At 38.4% G+C, this 19268-nt stretch overlaps 2 protein-coding genes across 2 annotated transcripts in view; both read left to right on the top strand.

The window, feature by feature from the left end:
• The first annotated feature begins 1267 nt into the window (after positions 1-1267).
• The window catches only part of LOC307151397 (uncharacterized protein), a 62629-nt gene continuing 44628 nt past the window's right edge, over positions 1268-19268 (top strand). Inside the window, exons 1-2 of the mRNA XM_079859398.1 lie at positions 1268-1338; positions 1514-1837. Coding sequence (XP_079715524.1) covers positions 1299-1338; positions 1514-1837 — 364 coding nt within the window. The 5' untranslated portion in view covers positions 1268-1298. The remainder of the gene's footprint in view (positions 1339-1513; positions 1838-19268) is intronic.
• LOC307151460 (CMRF35-like molecule 1) lies at positions 7890-10054 on the top strand. Its single transcript, XM_079859496.1, has 4 exons — positions 7890-8007; positions 8135-8458; positions 8703-8780; positions 9431-10054. Exons 1-4 carry the CDS (start codon positions 7968-7970, stop codon positions 9532-9534), a joined length of 546 nt encoding a protein of 181 aa, XP_079715622.1. The 5' UTR covers positions 7890-7967; the 3' UTR covers positions 9535-10054.

The raw sequence follows: 19268 nt of genomic DNA, 5'->3' as shown, positions 1-19268 counted from the left end.
AAGCCCATGGTAGATCCACTGTCTCTTTTCAGTTAGCAGAAATCTTCTCATTTATCTCATGATTTCATATGAAGCTTTTAGTTGAAGTCACTGGTATGACCTACTTTACTGTTAGGTAATTGTAAAAAAAAACTAGAATACAAATGGATTAAACTACTTAATTTAGTTAGTATACCATGATTGACAACATGTGGTTTGTTACCTTGCAGCAGCCATTTTGTAAAATTAAATTTTCATGAAAATTGTCACTGGTGTTACTGTCACTGGTGTCACCTTTCTTATGGGTAACACCAGTAACACCAGTGACTTCCATTTATAGATAAACTTGATTGTGTCACTGGTGTTACTGTCTTTTTTTCTCTCACATTAAATGCAATGTCACATGTGACATAGTAATTACATCCATTTTATTCTGCTACACTCAAAAGTTAAGATTTAAAGGATTGCATCATTGATTTTAACTTGATTTTAACTGGTTTTCAAATATTTTCATTGTTAAAGCAAATAGATGGTAGTGCAAATGAACTAACCTCATTCAAGCACACTTTTAACAAACCCGATTAAAATAAATAAAACATAATCTCCTTATTTGTTGTGTTATTATTATTTTTCGCCAACTCTGTCTACATGTGCTGAAAAAAAATTGAAATAATATTTCATAAAAACCTTTAATATTGCCAAAGAAGTAAGGTAACACCAGTGACAAAAAAAATGGTACAAGCGGTCTTTAAATAAATGTACAAAAAATATAAAAAAATCATTAAGATGTCATTTATGCGTATTCATAAAGTCAAAGGGTAATCTAATAATGTGGTGTAAGTTTAAATGTTAGAAAAAGAAATACATTTTAAGACATCTTGCCATACCAAAAGTGGACGTTTCTGTAGAATGACCCGGGAAACACATTAGGCTATGATGATCTACAAAAAATACACATTTTCATTATTAGGATTTTACCACCTCCGCCTCATTTTGAGCCAGGAAAAACCCTGTTATGAACATCACCTTTGGGTCACATCCTATGGTCACATACAGCTTTTGTCCCCCCCACTTTTAGAATGGCTGCTACGCCCCTGACTGTTACTAAAATAAAAACACTGCTTATATATTTAATAAAGTTTGGTGAATCATCACTGATGTCATGTAGAGCTGATGTGGTTAGAGATACAGAAGGGGAAGGAAATGTTAATATTAGTTGCTGACACACATTGATCTCTCAGTACGGAAGAGAACGACAGTAACGTTTGTCACACAGAGTTTGGTCTTTTATTTCAGCGAAACGCTTGTCAAATTTCATCATGTTGGACGTCCTGCTGCTCTTTTCCAGCATCTGTACAGGTGAGTTTGAGACTCTCAGCTCTTTTACACAGAGTTTGACATCTTCTCTTGTTTTTCCTCTGTTATCACATGATCATCAGACTCATATGGATGATATTTGTCAGTTATTATTCTGGCCTGCTTATGTCTCTTGCTCACACATAACAGCTCTATATAATGATATTTGTGTTTTCAGCTGTTGTTGTTGGAGCTCCACAGACAATTACTGGATACAGAGGAGAGAGAGTTGAGATCAGATGCTCATATAAATCTGGATATGAATCAAATTCAAAGTATTTTTGTAAAGGGGAGTGTAATAATATTGGATATAGAAACATCATGGTTGAATCAGGATCTCGAGCTAAAGACGAGAGATTCTCTATGACTGACGACACGAAGACCAGAGTTTTCACCGTCACCATCACTGATCTGAGAACAGAGGATGAAGGAAAATACTGGTGTGGTGTGGAGAGAACTGGACCTGATGTCTATTCAGAGATGGTGTTGCTGGTTAAAGAAGGTAAGTGATTACATTTGTTAATAGCAGAAATGAACTGCATGGAAACAAGCTGATTAATCTTGTACAACCCCAGATCCAGAAAAGAGTGATCATTTTGTAAAATGCAATACAATCAAGGATCTGTGATTTGTTCATTCTGTTTCAACTTTAATTAACTGACAAAAGTAAAAAGGAATTTATGATCTTGATATCTATTCAGACATTGTGTTGCTGGTTAAAGAGGGAGAGATCAAGTCATCAAGAATTGAGAAATGTGATTTTTGAATTGTTTGACAATTCTCTCATGATATTTGGTGATTCGCCATGACACATCTTTGCTTGCAAAGTCTGAGAAGCTCCTTTTACACTCAATCACAATCCCTTCACCTACAGTATTATCAGTTCTCCTGTTTATTGTGGCAGAAATGTAGATGGATCAGCAGCTTCATATTATTATATAAAGGTCGATGTACTGCGTAATTCATTAAATGCAGTGTTCAGATGACTGTGTTGATATATAAATCTAATATCCAAATTCAGGTCTATCTTTTATTTCCACCTTCAGATAAAAAGACCACTGAGGTTTCAACAATCAGCTCATTTTCAGTCACAAGAGAATCAGAAATGAATCCATCCAGCAGCGTCACAGATCATCAGATCTCCTCCACAGGTACTTCATCTCTTTCTCCTCAACATCTCTTCAGCCTTTAATATGCTTTATCTCTGGTTATTTCCTCACCGGACACAGGTACACATCTCTCCACATCTCACCGTCCGTCTCTCTTCCCATATATTGTCAAAACTGAAATTTCCTGGCTTTTTTCATGATAACAGAGGTCTAGAAGCTGTGTAACTACCATATAAGTTTCACAACAGTCGATCCACAGACACATGCACACAGCCTGCATAAAGTAGCTGTGCCGTTTCACGAGCCGTTGTGATTTCTGTATAAATGTGACGTCAAAACAACTCAGTCACCGCCTTCAGTGCCCCCCCGAACACTGCCCACCGTCACTGCACAGGCTTCCGGACAACATTAATACAAGAGACCAGTGGCTAATGTTTATTTATTCAGAAATACCACAGCAATGTTCAACCTAAACCGTCTGTTCTGCTCATTTCACGAATGACTGCTTCATCAATCAGTTCAATGCCGGTTTTTCAAAGAAGCGACTCATCAAAGATGATGCAGTCCTTACATTGTTCAGTCCGACCTCAAATTCACAGTCCGTAAATAAACTTCTAACACATTTTATGTTACATTATGGAGCCAGAATAACCTGATATAGTTTGTAAAGGGATATGATGCTGATGTTGTCTTGTACAGTTTCTCTGGTTGCCACAAGCTTTGATAGAATATCTGTTGGAAACAAGACAACATACGTAGTTTGTTTTCCTAAGTTACAGACTCGGCCCTGTTTGAGTCTGTTGTTTTTACGGAGTTAAAGACGGTGAGATTGAGTTCACTCAGTCTCTGTGTCTTTTGTTTTAGCTAGAAACTAACGTTTAGTGTACTTGCATGGGTAACGTTATTTCAGGCGCTGTAACTGTCACAGGAGAAGCTTTTATTAACACACTCCTGTATCTTCACATCATTCATCAGTTTGGAGAGTTAATCATGATGATCTTCCTCTTTCAGTTCATCATGTTGCTGGTGGGAATGTGATTGTGATCACAGCGGCATCTGGAGGATTATTCTTCATCATCATCATCTTCATCATAATATTATCATTTATTATGTAAATAAAAATCTATCAATAAGGAGTACATAAATATATATATTGAACTAATTCATACATATATTTGATTATTCATTGTATATGAAACAATTACATTACTTGTTTGTGTTTTTGACAGTCGGAAGAACAGAATAAACAGAAGATCTGCTATAAATGAGGTGAGATGATCAAAAATAAAAATGGCTTTTTTGTATATTTAGAGATGTTTTTTATGGCTGGTCCAACTTGTGATCAAGTCAGTTTACATCATATGTTGTGAAATTATCGGAATTATCAAACATCTCGTAACAAACTGACAAACTCTGATTGAGACATGAACTCACAATGTTTAAAATCTCTTCTTCTTTATTGTGCTGTAAATTCCTTTTCTCTGTTTCCCTGTAGAGCGATGATCCCAGTGCAAACACATATGCAGCTCTTGAGCTCAAGTCCAGATCGCCTGACCTCTACGACACACTCACAGTAAGAGAAATATAAAAAACTATATGTGCAAAAGAGTTTGTGCATTCAAAAGTCAGATATTAATCAATTGCTGCGTTCCAGTCCAAAATTGTCATGCCCTTCACTCGCTAACTTCCCTTCGTCTCGTTCACTCGGATGTACGTCATTGCGAGTGCCCACTACTGGCGGAAACTGCAATGGTCTGAACTGGAACATCCTAAGCCCTTGATCACTTGGAATCAGCTGTGGAGTTGATTTATTATTTACATTTTGTTCCCTTTAAGAATTTGTTTAATGCAGCATCCAAATGTTTATAGGTGTGTTTGGGTTGTTTTAAATTTAAAAAATATATAATTAATATATCATAGAGTTGTCTGTTGTGGTGGTGATTAGACGAGATCTGTGGTGGTGACGTCACAATCGTACTGCATTGTGGGACATATAGGTGCCTGAAGTGTACATTTGAAGTAGACTCGCTCCCTCGGTCAAAATCGAGGGAACGAGGGTCTGTCCATATAAACTTCCCTCGTCCACTTCACGAAGTGGAACGCACTTCAAAATGGCGGCAGGGATTCCCCCGAGGGGAAGTGCTTAGGGAAGTTTGCAAGTGCGTGTCTAAAAGTGGACTGGAACGCAGCCAATGAGTCTTTCACACAGTCTGTCTCGGATCCTGCTGTTCACCAGTCCGGCTCTTCTGAATATGAGAATCTGACTCTTCAGTAGCTCTTCAAGTCTTCTCAAGAAGAAACTCTCATCACTCTTACTCAATAGATACTAAACAGTCCTTACATTCATTCTTTTCAATCTATATTATATGAGCAATCTCACCAACAGTAATCAATTTTTTTTAAATTTCGTGCCAATTGACCCAGGAAGGTGTACTTCCATGATAAACTCCCTAGACAAAGAAAAAAATGTTCCAAGTAAACTATGGATGATTTGATTGTAGAAAATCTGCAAAGGAAACAAAAAAGTAAACCTTTGCTTCACTATGAAAACTGTTGAAAGTGTGTAAAACCGGGCAAGAAGAGCTCAGCAAATGTGGTCAACGAGCTCGCATCTACAAGAGACCAGAAAAAGAGGAGCTTGTACACACAGTTATAGGAACTCGGGGCCGCCTAAACTGGGGTGTGTTTCCTGAACAACGACGTAACTCTCTGCTTAACTACCATAGTACGATGCATCGCTGAAGAAATCAGCTGTCTAGTCACGACTGTTTCCCGAAACCATACTGTCGCAAATTGGTCGTTCAACCACAGCCAAAAAATATTTGAAAAAATATATTAAAGTGCAAGTCAGTGATTGTGGTAGTGTTTAGGCCAGCAGAGAAGGCCTTGCTGGCTCTGACGGCCCACCACTGTTGAAATCCTTGAAAGTTTGTGAATCTGAGAAAAAAAAGTCAAGGCCCTGGAAAGTTTCTGAAAATAAACACACACAGATACAGGTCCTTGAAAGTGCCTGAATTTATTTTGTGCAAGAAGTTTTCTGGAAAAAGTTCCATATTATTCCCTCCGGTCCGCGAATGTGTTATTTCGCCAACACTTTGTGGCCTATGCACACTAGCTTGCTTGATTTACGTTAGTTACGCGCATTTACGCGTTACGTTAAGTGTTTCCCGCGTGAGGTAGACTACTTTGTGTTGTACGTTGCCGTGACGTTCACCCGCACATGAAACTACTACAATGGTACCTCAACGTTTCACAGACATTGCTAAAATAGGCGGAAACGTGATGCCTGGAAAATGCACGTTTCAAGATATTTTGCTCACCAAAGAAGATTACAAAGAATGACTCGCCGCAGGGTTGCCACCCGTCCCGTTAAAAACAGAATCATCCCGTAGGCCTATTTGAAGGAAAAATGATACGTCCCGTATCAAATCAATGTGGACGCGATTTGTCCCGTATTTAACATTGACCCACATATTCATTTGCGGCTGATTGCATATTAGCATCTTTGTTTCCATAGCGACGGAGTCTAGAGATCATGCGCTGTAAACGGGCGTAATGGGCATTTTTTTAAACCATTGTCGAGCTCACGTCCTCTTCAGATCTGAAAATAGGTATCAATGTCTGTCCAGTAACTAATGATGAACGTAAGGCGAACTGCACAGTTTCATTCAGTTCTCACGCAGACTTCGGTGGACTTCAGTCTTAAAGCAACACTAAAAAAAAAATAATTTCCAAAATGGTTTCAGTGGTTCATCAAGTCGTAACAGGGTGAACGGCACTTCTGCATTCGCTTTGCGGCTCTATATCTGCTATAACCACACTATGCAAGTTTGCCAAACCGGGTCGCGTTTCTGTAGTTCGAATGAGAAATAAGAAAACTACAAATTTTACTTGTTTTATGTCAAGCGTTACAATAGTCATTATTTAGTTTTTATTCATTTCTGATGTCGCAATACATCCAGTCCCTCCAGAAAAACGCGATTATGCGATCGCATAATTCAATGCATAATCAGCCAAAGTCTGCATATTTATGAGGAGCCGCATTTACTCAAATACGCCGCACTTTCGCCGCATAAATTGCAGATTTCCGTGCGCAAAATATGTGGGGCTTGCATGATTTCATAATACCCGCATTTTCGTTGCAAAAAAGTCACCTATATCTCAGCAGAAAGTTGCGTTTACTTCACACGAGAGCAGCCATTTCCCCCTGTTTCCATGGGAACGTTCTGAAGTGACGTAATTACGTGACGTGAACATCATCGAAAAGCTGCAAACCCCATGATGAAGCCATGATGAAGCCCACAAATCATTTGACAACAAAAATAAGCGCAAAAGACCACGCAAAGCAGTTTCCCGGTGTGTTACATGTAGTTATTAATGTGAATATTGTTTCCTTGTTGGATGTTCAGTTCAAGGTTTGTCTGTGTTCATCGGTTCACTCCTGCTGGCTGATGTTGAAACTGCACCATTCAAAAGTAGATGAATATCCGTATAAATCATTGCAAGCAACATATAAATGGCACAGATTAGTTTGGTGCGATTGAGATGCTTAAGAAAAGCTTCATCATTATAATATTAGGAGGCCTTTAGCTTCAGTTAAACATGTGATCCCATAGCAAAGCAAAATTGAAGATGAGATCTCCTTTACGTCACATTTACATCTCCTAGATATAAATGAGCACTAATTGAGACCAAAGTGGTTTTCTCATTCTTCTCAAATGTCTCTCCTGAGAATTAAGTCTCACATTGAGCACAGTGCAAGTTCTCTAAATTCTCTCACAGCTGTCTCTTTTCCTGATCTCAACTAAGAGAAAAATGAGACAAACTGTGCCACTTTCAAATATGTCTCAATTTGATCTCAGTTATATCTCAGTGAGAAATATGTCTCGTACTGCTCACTATGTCTTCGGCTCACACTTGCCAAACAGGAAGTGAAACTACAGACACAGGAAGAGCTTTGAGGCTTCAGCTAAACACACTACATTTCCCACAATGCAACTCTTCTCCCAGAGCTCATATGATGGAGAAACAGTGATTTTAATGTTCAAGAAATATTCTGTATTATTTATAGTTTCTGTAAACAACAGTGTTTCTCCATGCTGTCGATTACCACAGAAAATACCCCTAACACACATTTCTTCTTCATCTCATGTCTCATTTTTTTCTATGAGTAGGTGATGCTTAAAATGTAATTAACATGTCTTGAAAAAATATATATGAAAAAATAGAAGTAGAAAAAGAGCAAAAGGGCAACAGAAAGCACTCAAACATGTTAAAGACAGAACAGAAACAGGTTGTGGTTGATGATTAATTTCCTGGTCAAAACTGAGAGGCGTTTTCACACCTAACGCCACATGGAAACACAGAGATCACAGTTTCTCATCACGTGAGACGAGAAACAAGCGTCTTATTTTCTCTCCACATATAGATGAGAGCAGTATTATTGCTGTGTGAGTTTCAGAGAGTCGTGTGAGGAACTACTGAGAGTTTCAGACTGATTTTCTGAACTGAACTGATGAAGAAATGAAGTTTCCACTGATAGTTTGTGTGTTTCTGCTGACGGGTAAGAGCTGAAGATCTCTACTAAAAGTGTTTATTATCTAACATTATGGTGTATGTTATCAGTGTACATGAGTAAAGCAGTGTGTGTGTGTGTGTGTGTGTGTGTGTGTGTGTGTGTGTGTGTGCAGTGAGCAGTTCACTGTCTGAGGGCATTACAGTGAGAGGAACAGAGGGACGACGAGTGATCATTACGTGCCCTTATCCAGAAGGATATGAAAACTCTTATAAATACTTCTACAGAGGAGTTTACAGAGACGCTGTCGTTATACTAGAGTCTGATGGAGGAAAGTCCTCAGTGATCAAGGGCAGATTCTCACTGAAGGATAATCCTCAGACCAGATCATTTACAGTGACCATCAGTGACCTGAAGATGGAAGATGCTGGACCGTACGGATGTCAAGCTGGATGGACGTCTCCTCACTACACACAAGTCCAGCTAGATGTGATCAGAGGTGCCTGATATTCAACACTTAAATCTGCAGTCTGAAACTGTTGGCGCTCTAGAGGTTAATAAACTGCTGCGTCTGAAGAACATTGAGCCGGAGCTCCTTCTCTCTGTTTGTGTCTATACATTTAGGACATTTTGAACACAAAAAAGTTACGGACTGCAGCTTTAACACCAATCTACTTCATCACTCATGTTTATAGTTTTATGAATATATGTATTATGGTGTGACGCTCTTCTTCATTTCTCAGCTCCAGAGACAACGACACGTGTCCAGATCTCAACATCCAGCATTAGTCCGTATAGCAGCACTGAACACACCAGCACAGGTACACACACACACACACACTCACACACACACACACACACACACACACACGCACACACACACACACACACACACACACACACTAACATCTGCACTAACATCTCTCTCTCTCTCTCTCACACACACGCACACACACATCGTGTGACCGTGACCGTGGTACACGCAATTGACACTTTTCACACACTCTCATGCCACACATCATGCATATAATTATACTGACATCTACACTCTCTCTCTCTCACACACACACACACACACACACACACACACACTGACATCTGCACTCTTTCTCTCTCACACACACACACACACACACACACACACACACACACACACTGACAGCTGCACTCACACACACACACACACACACACACAGTGACATCTGCACTCTCTCTCTCTCTCTCTCTCACACACACACACACACACACACACACAGACATCTACACACGCACACACACACTGACATTTGCACTCACATACACACACACTGACATCTGCATCAGAGCATTCACCGTGAGACTCACACAATTGACACTTTCACACGCTCTCACGCCATCATATATTTATACTGACATCTACACTCTCACACACACTCACACACACACACACACACACACTCTCACGTTCTCACGTCCATTCTCTCACACACAGTAAAGTCTCGAAGCAGAGAGGACGCGTCCAGCAGCGTCACAGATCATCAGATCTCCTCCACAGGTACTTCATCTCTTACTTCTCAACATCTCTTCAGCCTTTAATATGCTTTATCTCTGCTTATTTCCTCACCTTAGCAGGTACATGTAACACAGGTTAGAATTCAGCTATTTACAGTTTTTTTTCGATTGCTAAACGACAGTGGGCACAACTGGAGCTACATGTGCAAAACTCTAACTACAGTCTGCACTACCAACAGTCACCTGAGCTAAACAGTTCACATCACCTGCAATACTCACTCAAAGCAACACAACTCTTAACACACGGCTCAAAACAGGCTCAGTGCAGCCAAACACTATACACAACCCTCACTGAGATAACACACACTGTCACTCAGAACACACTGAGAGGAAAAACACTAGCATCAAACACCAATACAGAAAATACAAACTTTTCATCTTTACAGTTTGAACAATTTCAGCGACTAATATTTTCTTCAAAGTAAAGAGTGACATTCTTTCACATGATTTATTTGCATTTTTTGAACATAACAATTCTTTAAGGTAAATGAAAATTAGCAGTTTGCTTCAATAGTCTGTAGTAATTTACGGAATTACAGTAATGAAAAAAAAAGGCAGAAACTAAAAGTACATACTGTAATTCGAACAAATAATTGAGGGGCTAATCCTGCCTCTCTCTATCATCAGGCCACAGGTTCTCATCAACATCATTTCCCATCAAAACCCGTCTTGTTCCATTTCCAAAATTAGTCTTTCTGAGCTCTACCTATATATATATATATATATATATATATATATATATATATATGTGTGTGTGTGTGTGTGTGTGTGTGTGTGTTCACTAACAAGTCTAAAACAAGACACCTGCTTAGCCTTTCAGCTGAAATGGCAATCAGCAGTGTTTGAAAGGCACAAGGCTGAAATCTATTCTGTTTTGAATGTGTGGATCACAGTTTTGACAGCAGTGTGTTAGCATTTGAACAAAGTGTTGTAAATCCACAGTGTTGTGCAGGTTGTGGTTAAAGTCATGGGATAAGTGTGTAGAGTTTTGAAAACTGTGTTCAAGCAATGAAAGACGAACTAGAGTTTGGTCCACATGAACTGCTGCTGTGCAGACTGGAGTTAGAGTTTTGCACATGCACTGTGCAAAACTCTGCACTGGTTTTATAAAAACCCTTTAAAAAACCAGCGCAGAGCGTTGGGGGGGTCGGAGTTCAAAAGTTAGTTTGTTCAAAATGTTCTGATACAGAAGAGCTCTCAACAAGTGCAGAACAAAGACGGAGACGGCAGACGATGGTTTAGTAACCATGTAACGTTAACAGACGAGCAGATCAACCCAAATTAAGATCAGATGGGTTAGATTCATTTCCAGTCATCTAGCTCCTTTCCGTATCTCATTTTCTTTCTTTCTTTGTGTTATTCTTTCTTTTCCGATTGAAAGTCTCGGTTTTAAGTTAAGTTTTGCTGCAAAGTTTCGGTCCACGATTCACGGCAACGCACGCTTTCAACTTCAAAGACCTTCAACCATCCGGCATCCACGCCACAGACATTTATCCAAGCACGAGGAGGCCAGCCGACGAACGAACGAGGGAAACCCCCTTTGACGCTCACCGAAGGAATTCCCAAAAACAAAAGCAAAGACGCAAGTACCTCCAGACTAAAATCTTAACTGGTGCATTGATATAAATTTAATAACCTGTTTAATACGATAGAAGGGTTAAATTAATGTTTGATGGTTCGTTCAGGTCATGTCTAAACCCTCAATCGGTTCTTGGGGTCTATATGACCCCCATCGACTTTTCCTTGATTAAAAAAAAGGGTTCCCTTCATCTGAGTGGAATAATATTTTGTGACTTTTCCTACATAATCTATCTATACACACACAAAAAAACTGGGCTTGATTCGGTTGTTCTGAAGGTATGTAAAAAATTTTTTTACACTTCTGATCTTCGGGGTCAATATGACCCCACATTGAAATGAATGGGAAATGTGAAAAAAACTCAATATTTTTTCTTCATTTGTCAAAAAAAATCTATAAATCCAGCATAAATCAGAAAATTTTCACACAGAAATGAAGGCCTACTACTAGAGCATAAATGTGATGTAGAAAAGACATGCTCACTCACACACACACAAAAAAACACACAAACAAACACACACATGTCTGTGTGTACTGCCACAGCATTTTTATAGAACTGGCAAAGGAAATCAGTCACAAATGCAGAACAAAGATATAAAAGGGTAAGACCTAATTCATGCACACAAACACACAGGCACACTCTCTCACACACACACACACACACACACACACATACATACATACATATGCACACATGCATTCTCTCACTCTCTCTCTCTCTCTCTCTCTCTCTCTCTCTCTCTCTCTCTCTCACACACACACACACACACACACACACACACACACACTCACTCACTCACACACACACAAACACAGACATATGCACACACTCTCTCTCTCTCTCTCTCTCTCTCTCTCTCTCTCTCTCTCACACACACACAGACACACACACAGGTGTGACTGTCACAGAGAGAATTTGTATCCAATTTGGCTAATGAAGCCAAATGCAGAACACGTGTGAGTGAGACCTAATGCATCCACATGCACACTCACATGCAGAGAGAGCAAGAGAGAGATGAAACAGAGATAAAAGACAACTGACCTTTTCCACTGTAAAAAGTTTACATCTAGATGTAAGAGCTAGACCTGTGTTTTGAAAACAAAGGAATTGTTCCCACGCAAAGGCTATAAAAGAGGGTCTTTGGTGTCCTGCACACAGTTCATTCTGTGCTGGCAGTATGACAAAGCGCTACACTCTCCTCGAGACACTGGACTGCTTGCTGGATTCCAGCGAAACTGAAGATGCCCTGGAAGACTCTGAGCCAGAAGACTCTGAGCCAGAAGACTCTGAGCCAGAAGACCCTGAGCCCCCTGAAGACAACACAGGGTTGGAAGATTACCAGGAATCGGATGATGACTGTGAGGAGGGAGATGCAGATCAAACCTTCACTTCTAAAAATGGGCAAATAACCTGGTCTACTACCCCACCTTCCCAGGGGCCAGGGAGAGCTTCAGCAGCACGTGTGACAAAGCTGACACCCGGACCGACAAGGTACGCATGTTCTCGTGTAGAGGACATAAAGTCATCTTTTTTATTGTTTTTTCCACCAAGCATCCAAAGCATCTTGGTGGACATGACAAATTTGGAAGGCAAGCGAGTATATGATGCTGACTGGAGGGATGTCGACTGGACTGATATTGAGGCATTCATTGGTCTGCTTATTCTTGCCGGTGTTTTTCGTTCTAACAATGAGGCCCTGTCCAGTTTGTGGGAGGCTGAAACTGGGCGTGCAATTTTTTGTGCGGTAATGACTCTGAAAAGGTTTAAAACTTTATCAAGAGTCATCCGATTTGATGACAGGGCAACAAGACCTGCTCGCCGAGAAACAGACAAGCTGGCACCAATTCGGGACCTGTGGGATTTATGGGTTGAGCGTCTCCCAATAATGTTCAACCCCGGGTCAGACGTAACAGTGGATGAGTGCCTGGTGCCATTTCGAGGTAGATGCTCATTCAAGCAATACATGCCTAGTAAGCCGGCGAAATATGGATTGAAAATCTGGGCAGCGTGTGATGCCAGAACGAGTTATGCATGGAACATGCAAGTTTACACCGGCAAACCTCGAGGTGGCCAGCCAGAAAGAAACCAGGGCATGCGTGTGGTCCTTGATTTGACCACTGGTCTCCAGGGACACACAGTGACGTGTGACAATTTCTTCACTTCCTATGCCCTTGGCTAGGAGCTCCTGAGAAGGAAGTTGACCATGGTGGGCACAGTTCGAAAAAACAAACCAGAACTCCCACCTGCTCTACTGACCACAAGAGACCGAGCTGTGTTTTCTTCTCTTTTTGCGTTCAATGAAACACACACTATTGTTTCATATTGCCCCAAAAGGCATAAAAATGTGCTGCTCATGAGCACATGTCACAAGGCTGACAAAATCAGTGACAGGGAGGACAAGAAACCAGAGGTCATCTTGGACTACAATCGCTGCAAAGGCGGAGTTGACAACCTTGACAAGGTATTTACAAATTTTATTATTTGATGCATTGTTTAGCGAATTTTCAAAGTTGCTGAGTTAGTAATTGGTATTTCTTTTGCTAGCAGATATACTAATTTGTTTGTGTGTGTGTGTGTGTGTGTGTTTGAAATATTGCAGATGGTTTCAAGCTACAGCTGCAAGCGAAAGACTAATCGATGGCCAATGGTTGTCTTCTCCACAATCCTCGATGTTTCGGCCATAAATGCCTTTGTGGTGTGGAGAGAAGTCAATCCATCATGGGAGAGAGGGAAGAGTATGAAAAGGAGGCTCTTTCTAGAGCAGCTGGGAAAAGCTCTGGTGTCCCCTCAGATGGAGCGACGACAACACGTGCCTCGTACACCAGCCTCTGCAGCGATTCTGAAGAGACAACAACAGCATTCGTCCAACGAGCCAGGGCCCTCCACTGATCCACCCCCCCAAAAAAAACGGTGTCAGGTTTGTCCACGGGCAAAGGACACCAAAACTGACAAGCAGTGCACAAACTGCAAAAGAGCCATTTGTGCTGCTCACACAGTGTTCCTGTGCCAGATGTGCGTGGACTGATTATTGTTTTACAATTTGTTTTACATATTTTTTGTAGCTTGTAATTGCTTTTATGTTCAGTGTTCAGAATGTTATTGAATTTTTTTTATTGTTATTAGATGTTCACTCATATTGCTTTTGTTTACATATTATTTATTCATTTCTTTTGCATTCTAAAGTTAATTATTTATTTTTACACTTTGTTCATTAAAATATGTTCAACAATATGCAACTAAAATCTGACTCCAAGTCTTGTCCTTTAGGTGTGTCTTGGGTGGCATTTAGGTGGCATTTTTCTGTCAAATCTCTGTGGCATTTTGTAAAAACAGACATTTCAAAATGCATCAAAACTACAAAAATTCTACTATTTTAAAAAATAATTATTTTAATGTTTATATATATATAAATTCACAAAATGTATTTCAAAAGTTGTAATACAAGCAGTTGGCCACATGCAGTAAAATGAATGGCTCTCTATTGCCTCTGCTGGTCAAAACTATTTCTTTCTTAAACTGCAAAGAATTTAGGTTTATCTCTAACCAGTAGATGGCGTACTTCTACACATAACACCTAGATCAATATCCAGAAACAATTTAAATTAAATTTAGATCATCATTTAAGTGATTTTTTCATAAAAAATTAATATTTAATATGCAAGCTTATGGTGTAGTTGAGGAATTGTGTGGTAAATAGGTACAAAAGTACTTCATATCTCCCAAAACACAGCATTAATGAATAGATGAGAAGTAAACAAAAAAAAAAAAAAAACATATATTATTTGTATAATTAAAAATGTATATTTTTTGTATAACTTCTCTATCAATTGTTGGGGTCATATTGACCCCAAAGACCAGATTTGTAAACAGGAAACGAAGACCTTATTAGGGTTAAGTGCATATAGAATCTTGAGATTTCATCATCTCACTCATCATCATCTCACTCTTTCTTTATCACTCTCTTTCTTCAGCAACCTGTATGAATGTATGTGTGTGTGTGTGTGTGCGTTTGTGTTAGATATTTTAGATATTAGCTTTATGTGTTAGAATAATCAGTCTTGTTTGTGTTAGTTATAGTATATAATCAATAAAGTATTTTTTGTATTTGAAAAGAGATTGCTTGTGTATGTGCTTATCAAATTTATTGTCTTGAACTTCGATCAAAGTTACTATGCTTTTACCCTTGATTATTTCTTAATTTATTGTTAGCTGGGGATTCTTCTTTCTTGGCCAGGAAGATATTATATTTCCTAGAGTTAATAACTGTTTATGCTTTCTGTTCATTGGATGAACCGATAGACTAATCATACTATTGATTCTGTTACAGTAAATTCTGAAAATAATTAAATTATTAATTATTGATCATAATTCGTTATGAATAATAATTAATTAGATTTATACGGGCGTATGAACGCTACAGTTTTATAACATATTTCGTTTTATTGTTGCCTAAAATATACATACAGAGATAACCGGAGCAGGGTTGTGTTTTATATTTCGTTTTGTTATAAATAGGCAAACGTTATGCAGTGAATATAATCAATACGCGTTGCCTGAACCACATTTGTGTGGCTATAATGTTTAAGATTTCTTTAAATGAAAACGAAAAGAGTTAGTGTGGTGTTTTATAACATATTTCGTTTTATTGTTGCCTAAAATATACATACAGAGATAACCGGAGTAGCAGAGCGAGCGGAGTGACGCAGAATAACCGGACTCGCTTCCTCGGGAGTCTTTCTCCTGAGTCGGACTTGGCAATTAAGTCTGAACTTTGCGTACTTGCTATCGAGAAACGCCTAATGTCGGCGCTTGGCTTCTTGTGACAAACACGCCGAGAAGCAAGAACAAGATCTGCTGTATGTCATCCATTGTTGTTTATGTTGCTTTTTTCACGCGAAAATGACATTGTTCCAGTCTCACACAAAGCCCGCCCTTTTACCCATATATGGATTGGCCAGAAGGTGGGCGGGGTTAGGATTTCCCGAGATTTTCCAAGATGGCGCCGCCCATACTCCCCATAAACGGCTTCAAACCCGTTCTTCAGAAAGTCTAAGGGTGACGTCACAGATGCTTTGTCCATATTTTTTACAGTCTATGCGAGAGACACGCATTGCTGATCGATCAGATGAATCTGAGGCAAATATCTAAATAATCCTTTCTAATATTCGAATAATATGATGTATAATATGTTGCAGACCTATTATTTAACTATATTGGGTTATTTTTAGAATGTGATTGTTGATATTGCCGCTGATGATTGTTGGTTGAGAACCCCTGTGAAATCCAATGTGGGTTAAAAGCATATGAACCCCGGATTTGGTGAGTTTCTAAGTAATATTTGTTCAACTTACTGAAAACTGAATGTTATAATTGTTTATTGAAGTTCTGAAGTGTTTTATGTTTGTAATAGTTTCTGAAGGAGTGTGAAATGTGATGTAATATTCCAATTAAGCACTTACATGCTATATTGCGCATAATTACATATTCTGGTATGCATGGGCGTCAGTTTGGTTTGAAATGTGGTGGGGACAGAGACGCATTTGAAAGTGCATTTTCAGAAGTGCTGGGTACAATGACGCATTCATTTTTTTCTCTCTTTCGCGCAGGTTATAAGACGATGTCCTGTAGCTCAGACACGGCCCCACTTTTCAACAGGCCCACCCAAAACTTTCAAAAAAAAAAAAAAAAAAAAAAAAAAAAAAATTGATAATAATTAATAATTTGATTAAAAAATAATCAATAATTATTATTAAAAAAATCGCCAATAACCTCATAATTTGTGCTAAAATAGTGCTTAGTTTTAAAAAACATTTTTAAAAGCTGGTTATATTTTGATGTTTCTGCGTAAGTTCAGCAGACAGTGAGGTTCGGGTTTGTTCCGATCAGAGTGGAGAGCGCATTTCTGAATATTCCGCTCCGCTCGTCCACTTCGTAAAAGTAATGATTATGAATGCGTCTAAATGTGTCTAAATACGCCGTGAATGTGAATGTGTATCTTTATCACACGCTCAAAAAGCTTAAGCAAATAGTATCAGCCCCCAATCATGCAAAATTAATCAATGAATTAATCTTTTTGAAAATATATTTTATATAGGCTTTTTTATATTTTATATAGCCTATAGCCTACGTTTTTTTAATATTATATATTATATAGGCCTAATAAGATTTATTTTTGTTAATAGGCTATATCTCCATTACCTAGATATATAATTAAACAAAAAGTAGTCAAAACACATCTAACAGAACATAGACTAAGTTGTTTATTTTTTACAACATTGTGTTCTTATTTTGTTTAATTAAGATGTATAACGGATTGTCACCTTATAAACAGTCCCTTTTTTAATGGAATGATACACCCTTATAATAAAGAAAAAGCTTCAGTGATAAAGAATATGAACGCAATGCATTTAATTATACATTAAGCGTTTTCCTTCCATAGAAACCCTTTATTATTTAAAATAGGTGGCTCTCAACGTGTCTTTCTATGGGAGGATGGCATAGCGGTGCACAGCAAATATTCAATGCATTCGATGAAAATATTCAATGGTATTCAATGCAAAACAAAAATTAAAAAATACAATTAGCCAATAAAATAAACAAATTATTGTGGCATTAATTAGCCCATAAAAAATATTTATTTTAAAGCCTAAACGAATTTGTTTAAAGAAAAACACCAGCGTTTGGCGTTTATCTGTAGCTATAGGCTAAGTGTTTCAGACGCCCTTTTCAAACTGGCGCAAGAAAATGCAACAGAATTTGATTAGTTAAACATGAAGATGATTATCCGTCTGGCATGGCCGCTCGCTCTAACGTTAACCTAAATGTTTGTTGTTATGAAGCGCATATCCGAGTGTTTGTGCGGAGTGTGGAGCGCGCACTATGACATGGATAGATGCGCCGGTGCCATCACTCGCATTTTCCTATCAACAGTTGAAACAACTTAAAATACTCCATTTCTGGTCATACAGAAAATAATAATACATCAGTCGCAACTACGTTTACTTGTGTAAACTCACAACAACAATAAAACGGTGTGCCTTTGTAAAATAAAATAAAACGAACAGGGCGCGCTTTCATGATCTCTGTGAAATGGAGCGCGCCTCAAAAATGAACTGACAAACAGTGTATAGACAAGCCTCACAGACATGAGAAATATAACAATAAAGTTAATAAAAAAAATGTCCACCAACGAAAAAAAAATCCAATCGAAAGCAAATACGGTAGCTACCATCTGATTATGTAATCCTGTCCGTATAAAAGGCGCATCTAGGCTACATTACAGCGGAGATGTGGAGATATGTATGCAGGCAGCCTACACTGATTTAGAAAAGACTAGCTCATTAATAAACAATTAAAATGCATCGTTATTTTAAAACGACATAAGATTTCGTTATTAGACATAATTGAGGTGAAAAAATAATATATGTGGCAGCAATGCGTCACCGTATGATTCTGCTATATTTACTTTTTAGCTATATAGGCTATTAAATGAGATTAGAGACATCAGTACATCATGCACCCATTAATCATAAATTCAAAAAACTCATTTTTTGTCGTATCCTAACATTGTATTGTTGTGTCTATTAATATTGCTCTATATTTTGTTCTGTTGTTTTGTTTTATTGGGTTTTTAAGAATGTGAAACTTTGTTGTCTGAAAGGCTACTTGCATGATGACGTTTTATGGTATATTTATATGTGATTGTAAATCGTATGTTACCTCGTCCTGCCCAGGGACTACAGATGAAATTTAGCTTGTAGCTAATTCTGGTATGGCTGAGTGCCATACACTGTCCCTGTTAAATAAATAAATAAATAAATAAATCCAGGCAATTGGTTCATGAAACACTGATTAAAATTAAGATATAATTAATACAAAACGAAATTCACTTTAAAGAAAGGCAGCTGTTCTGTTTGAGGTGTCTGTGAAAGTTTTAAAGCAGTCTTTTAGTGCCGCTTTCAGACCGCTTTATGTCCGTAACCGTAAACTTTTTTCCCTCATAAATGCGAACATGGAAAATAAAATAAAACGAATATTATAATGTTTTTTTGTTGGGTCAGACAATGATTACCAAATTTCTCTCTCATGCTCCTCCCAACTGAAAACTGTCAAAAAATCGAACCAAAAGTCAAATTAATATGGACGGAAGTTAAAAGTGGTGGGTACAAAATGACTCAT

Source organism: Squalius cephalus (assembly GCF_949319135.1).
Source record: "Squalius cephalus genome assembly, chromosome: 2".
Taxonomy (NCBI): Eukaryota; Metazoa; Chordata; class Actinopteri; order Cypriniformes; family Leuciscidae; genus Squalius; species Squalius cephalus.
Note: the sequence above shows the minus strand (reverse complement) of the source record. Positions and strands in the feature narration are given on the sequence as shown.

Bases quoted from the DNA above. Each gene is read 5' to 3' on its own strand.
- LOC307151460 (XM_079859496.1), top strand. From the start codon at position 7,968: ATGAAGTTTCCACTGATAGTTTGTGTGTTTCTGCTGACGG. The intron at 8,459-8,702 runs GTGCCTGATATT...TTCATTTCTCAG, and splicing joins CCAGCTAGATGTGATCAGAG to CTCCAGAGACAACGACACGT. The intron at 8,781-9,430 runs GTACACACACAC...TCTCACACACAG, and splicing joins CACTGAACACACCAGCACAG to TAAAGTCTCGAAGCAGAGAG.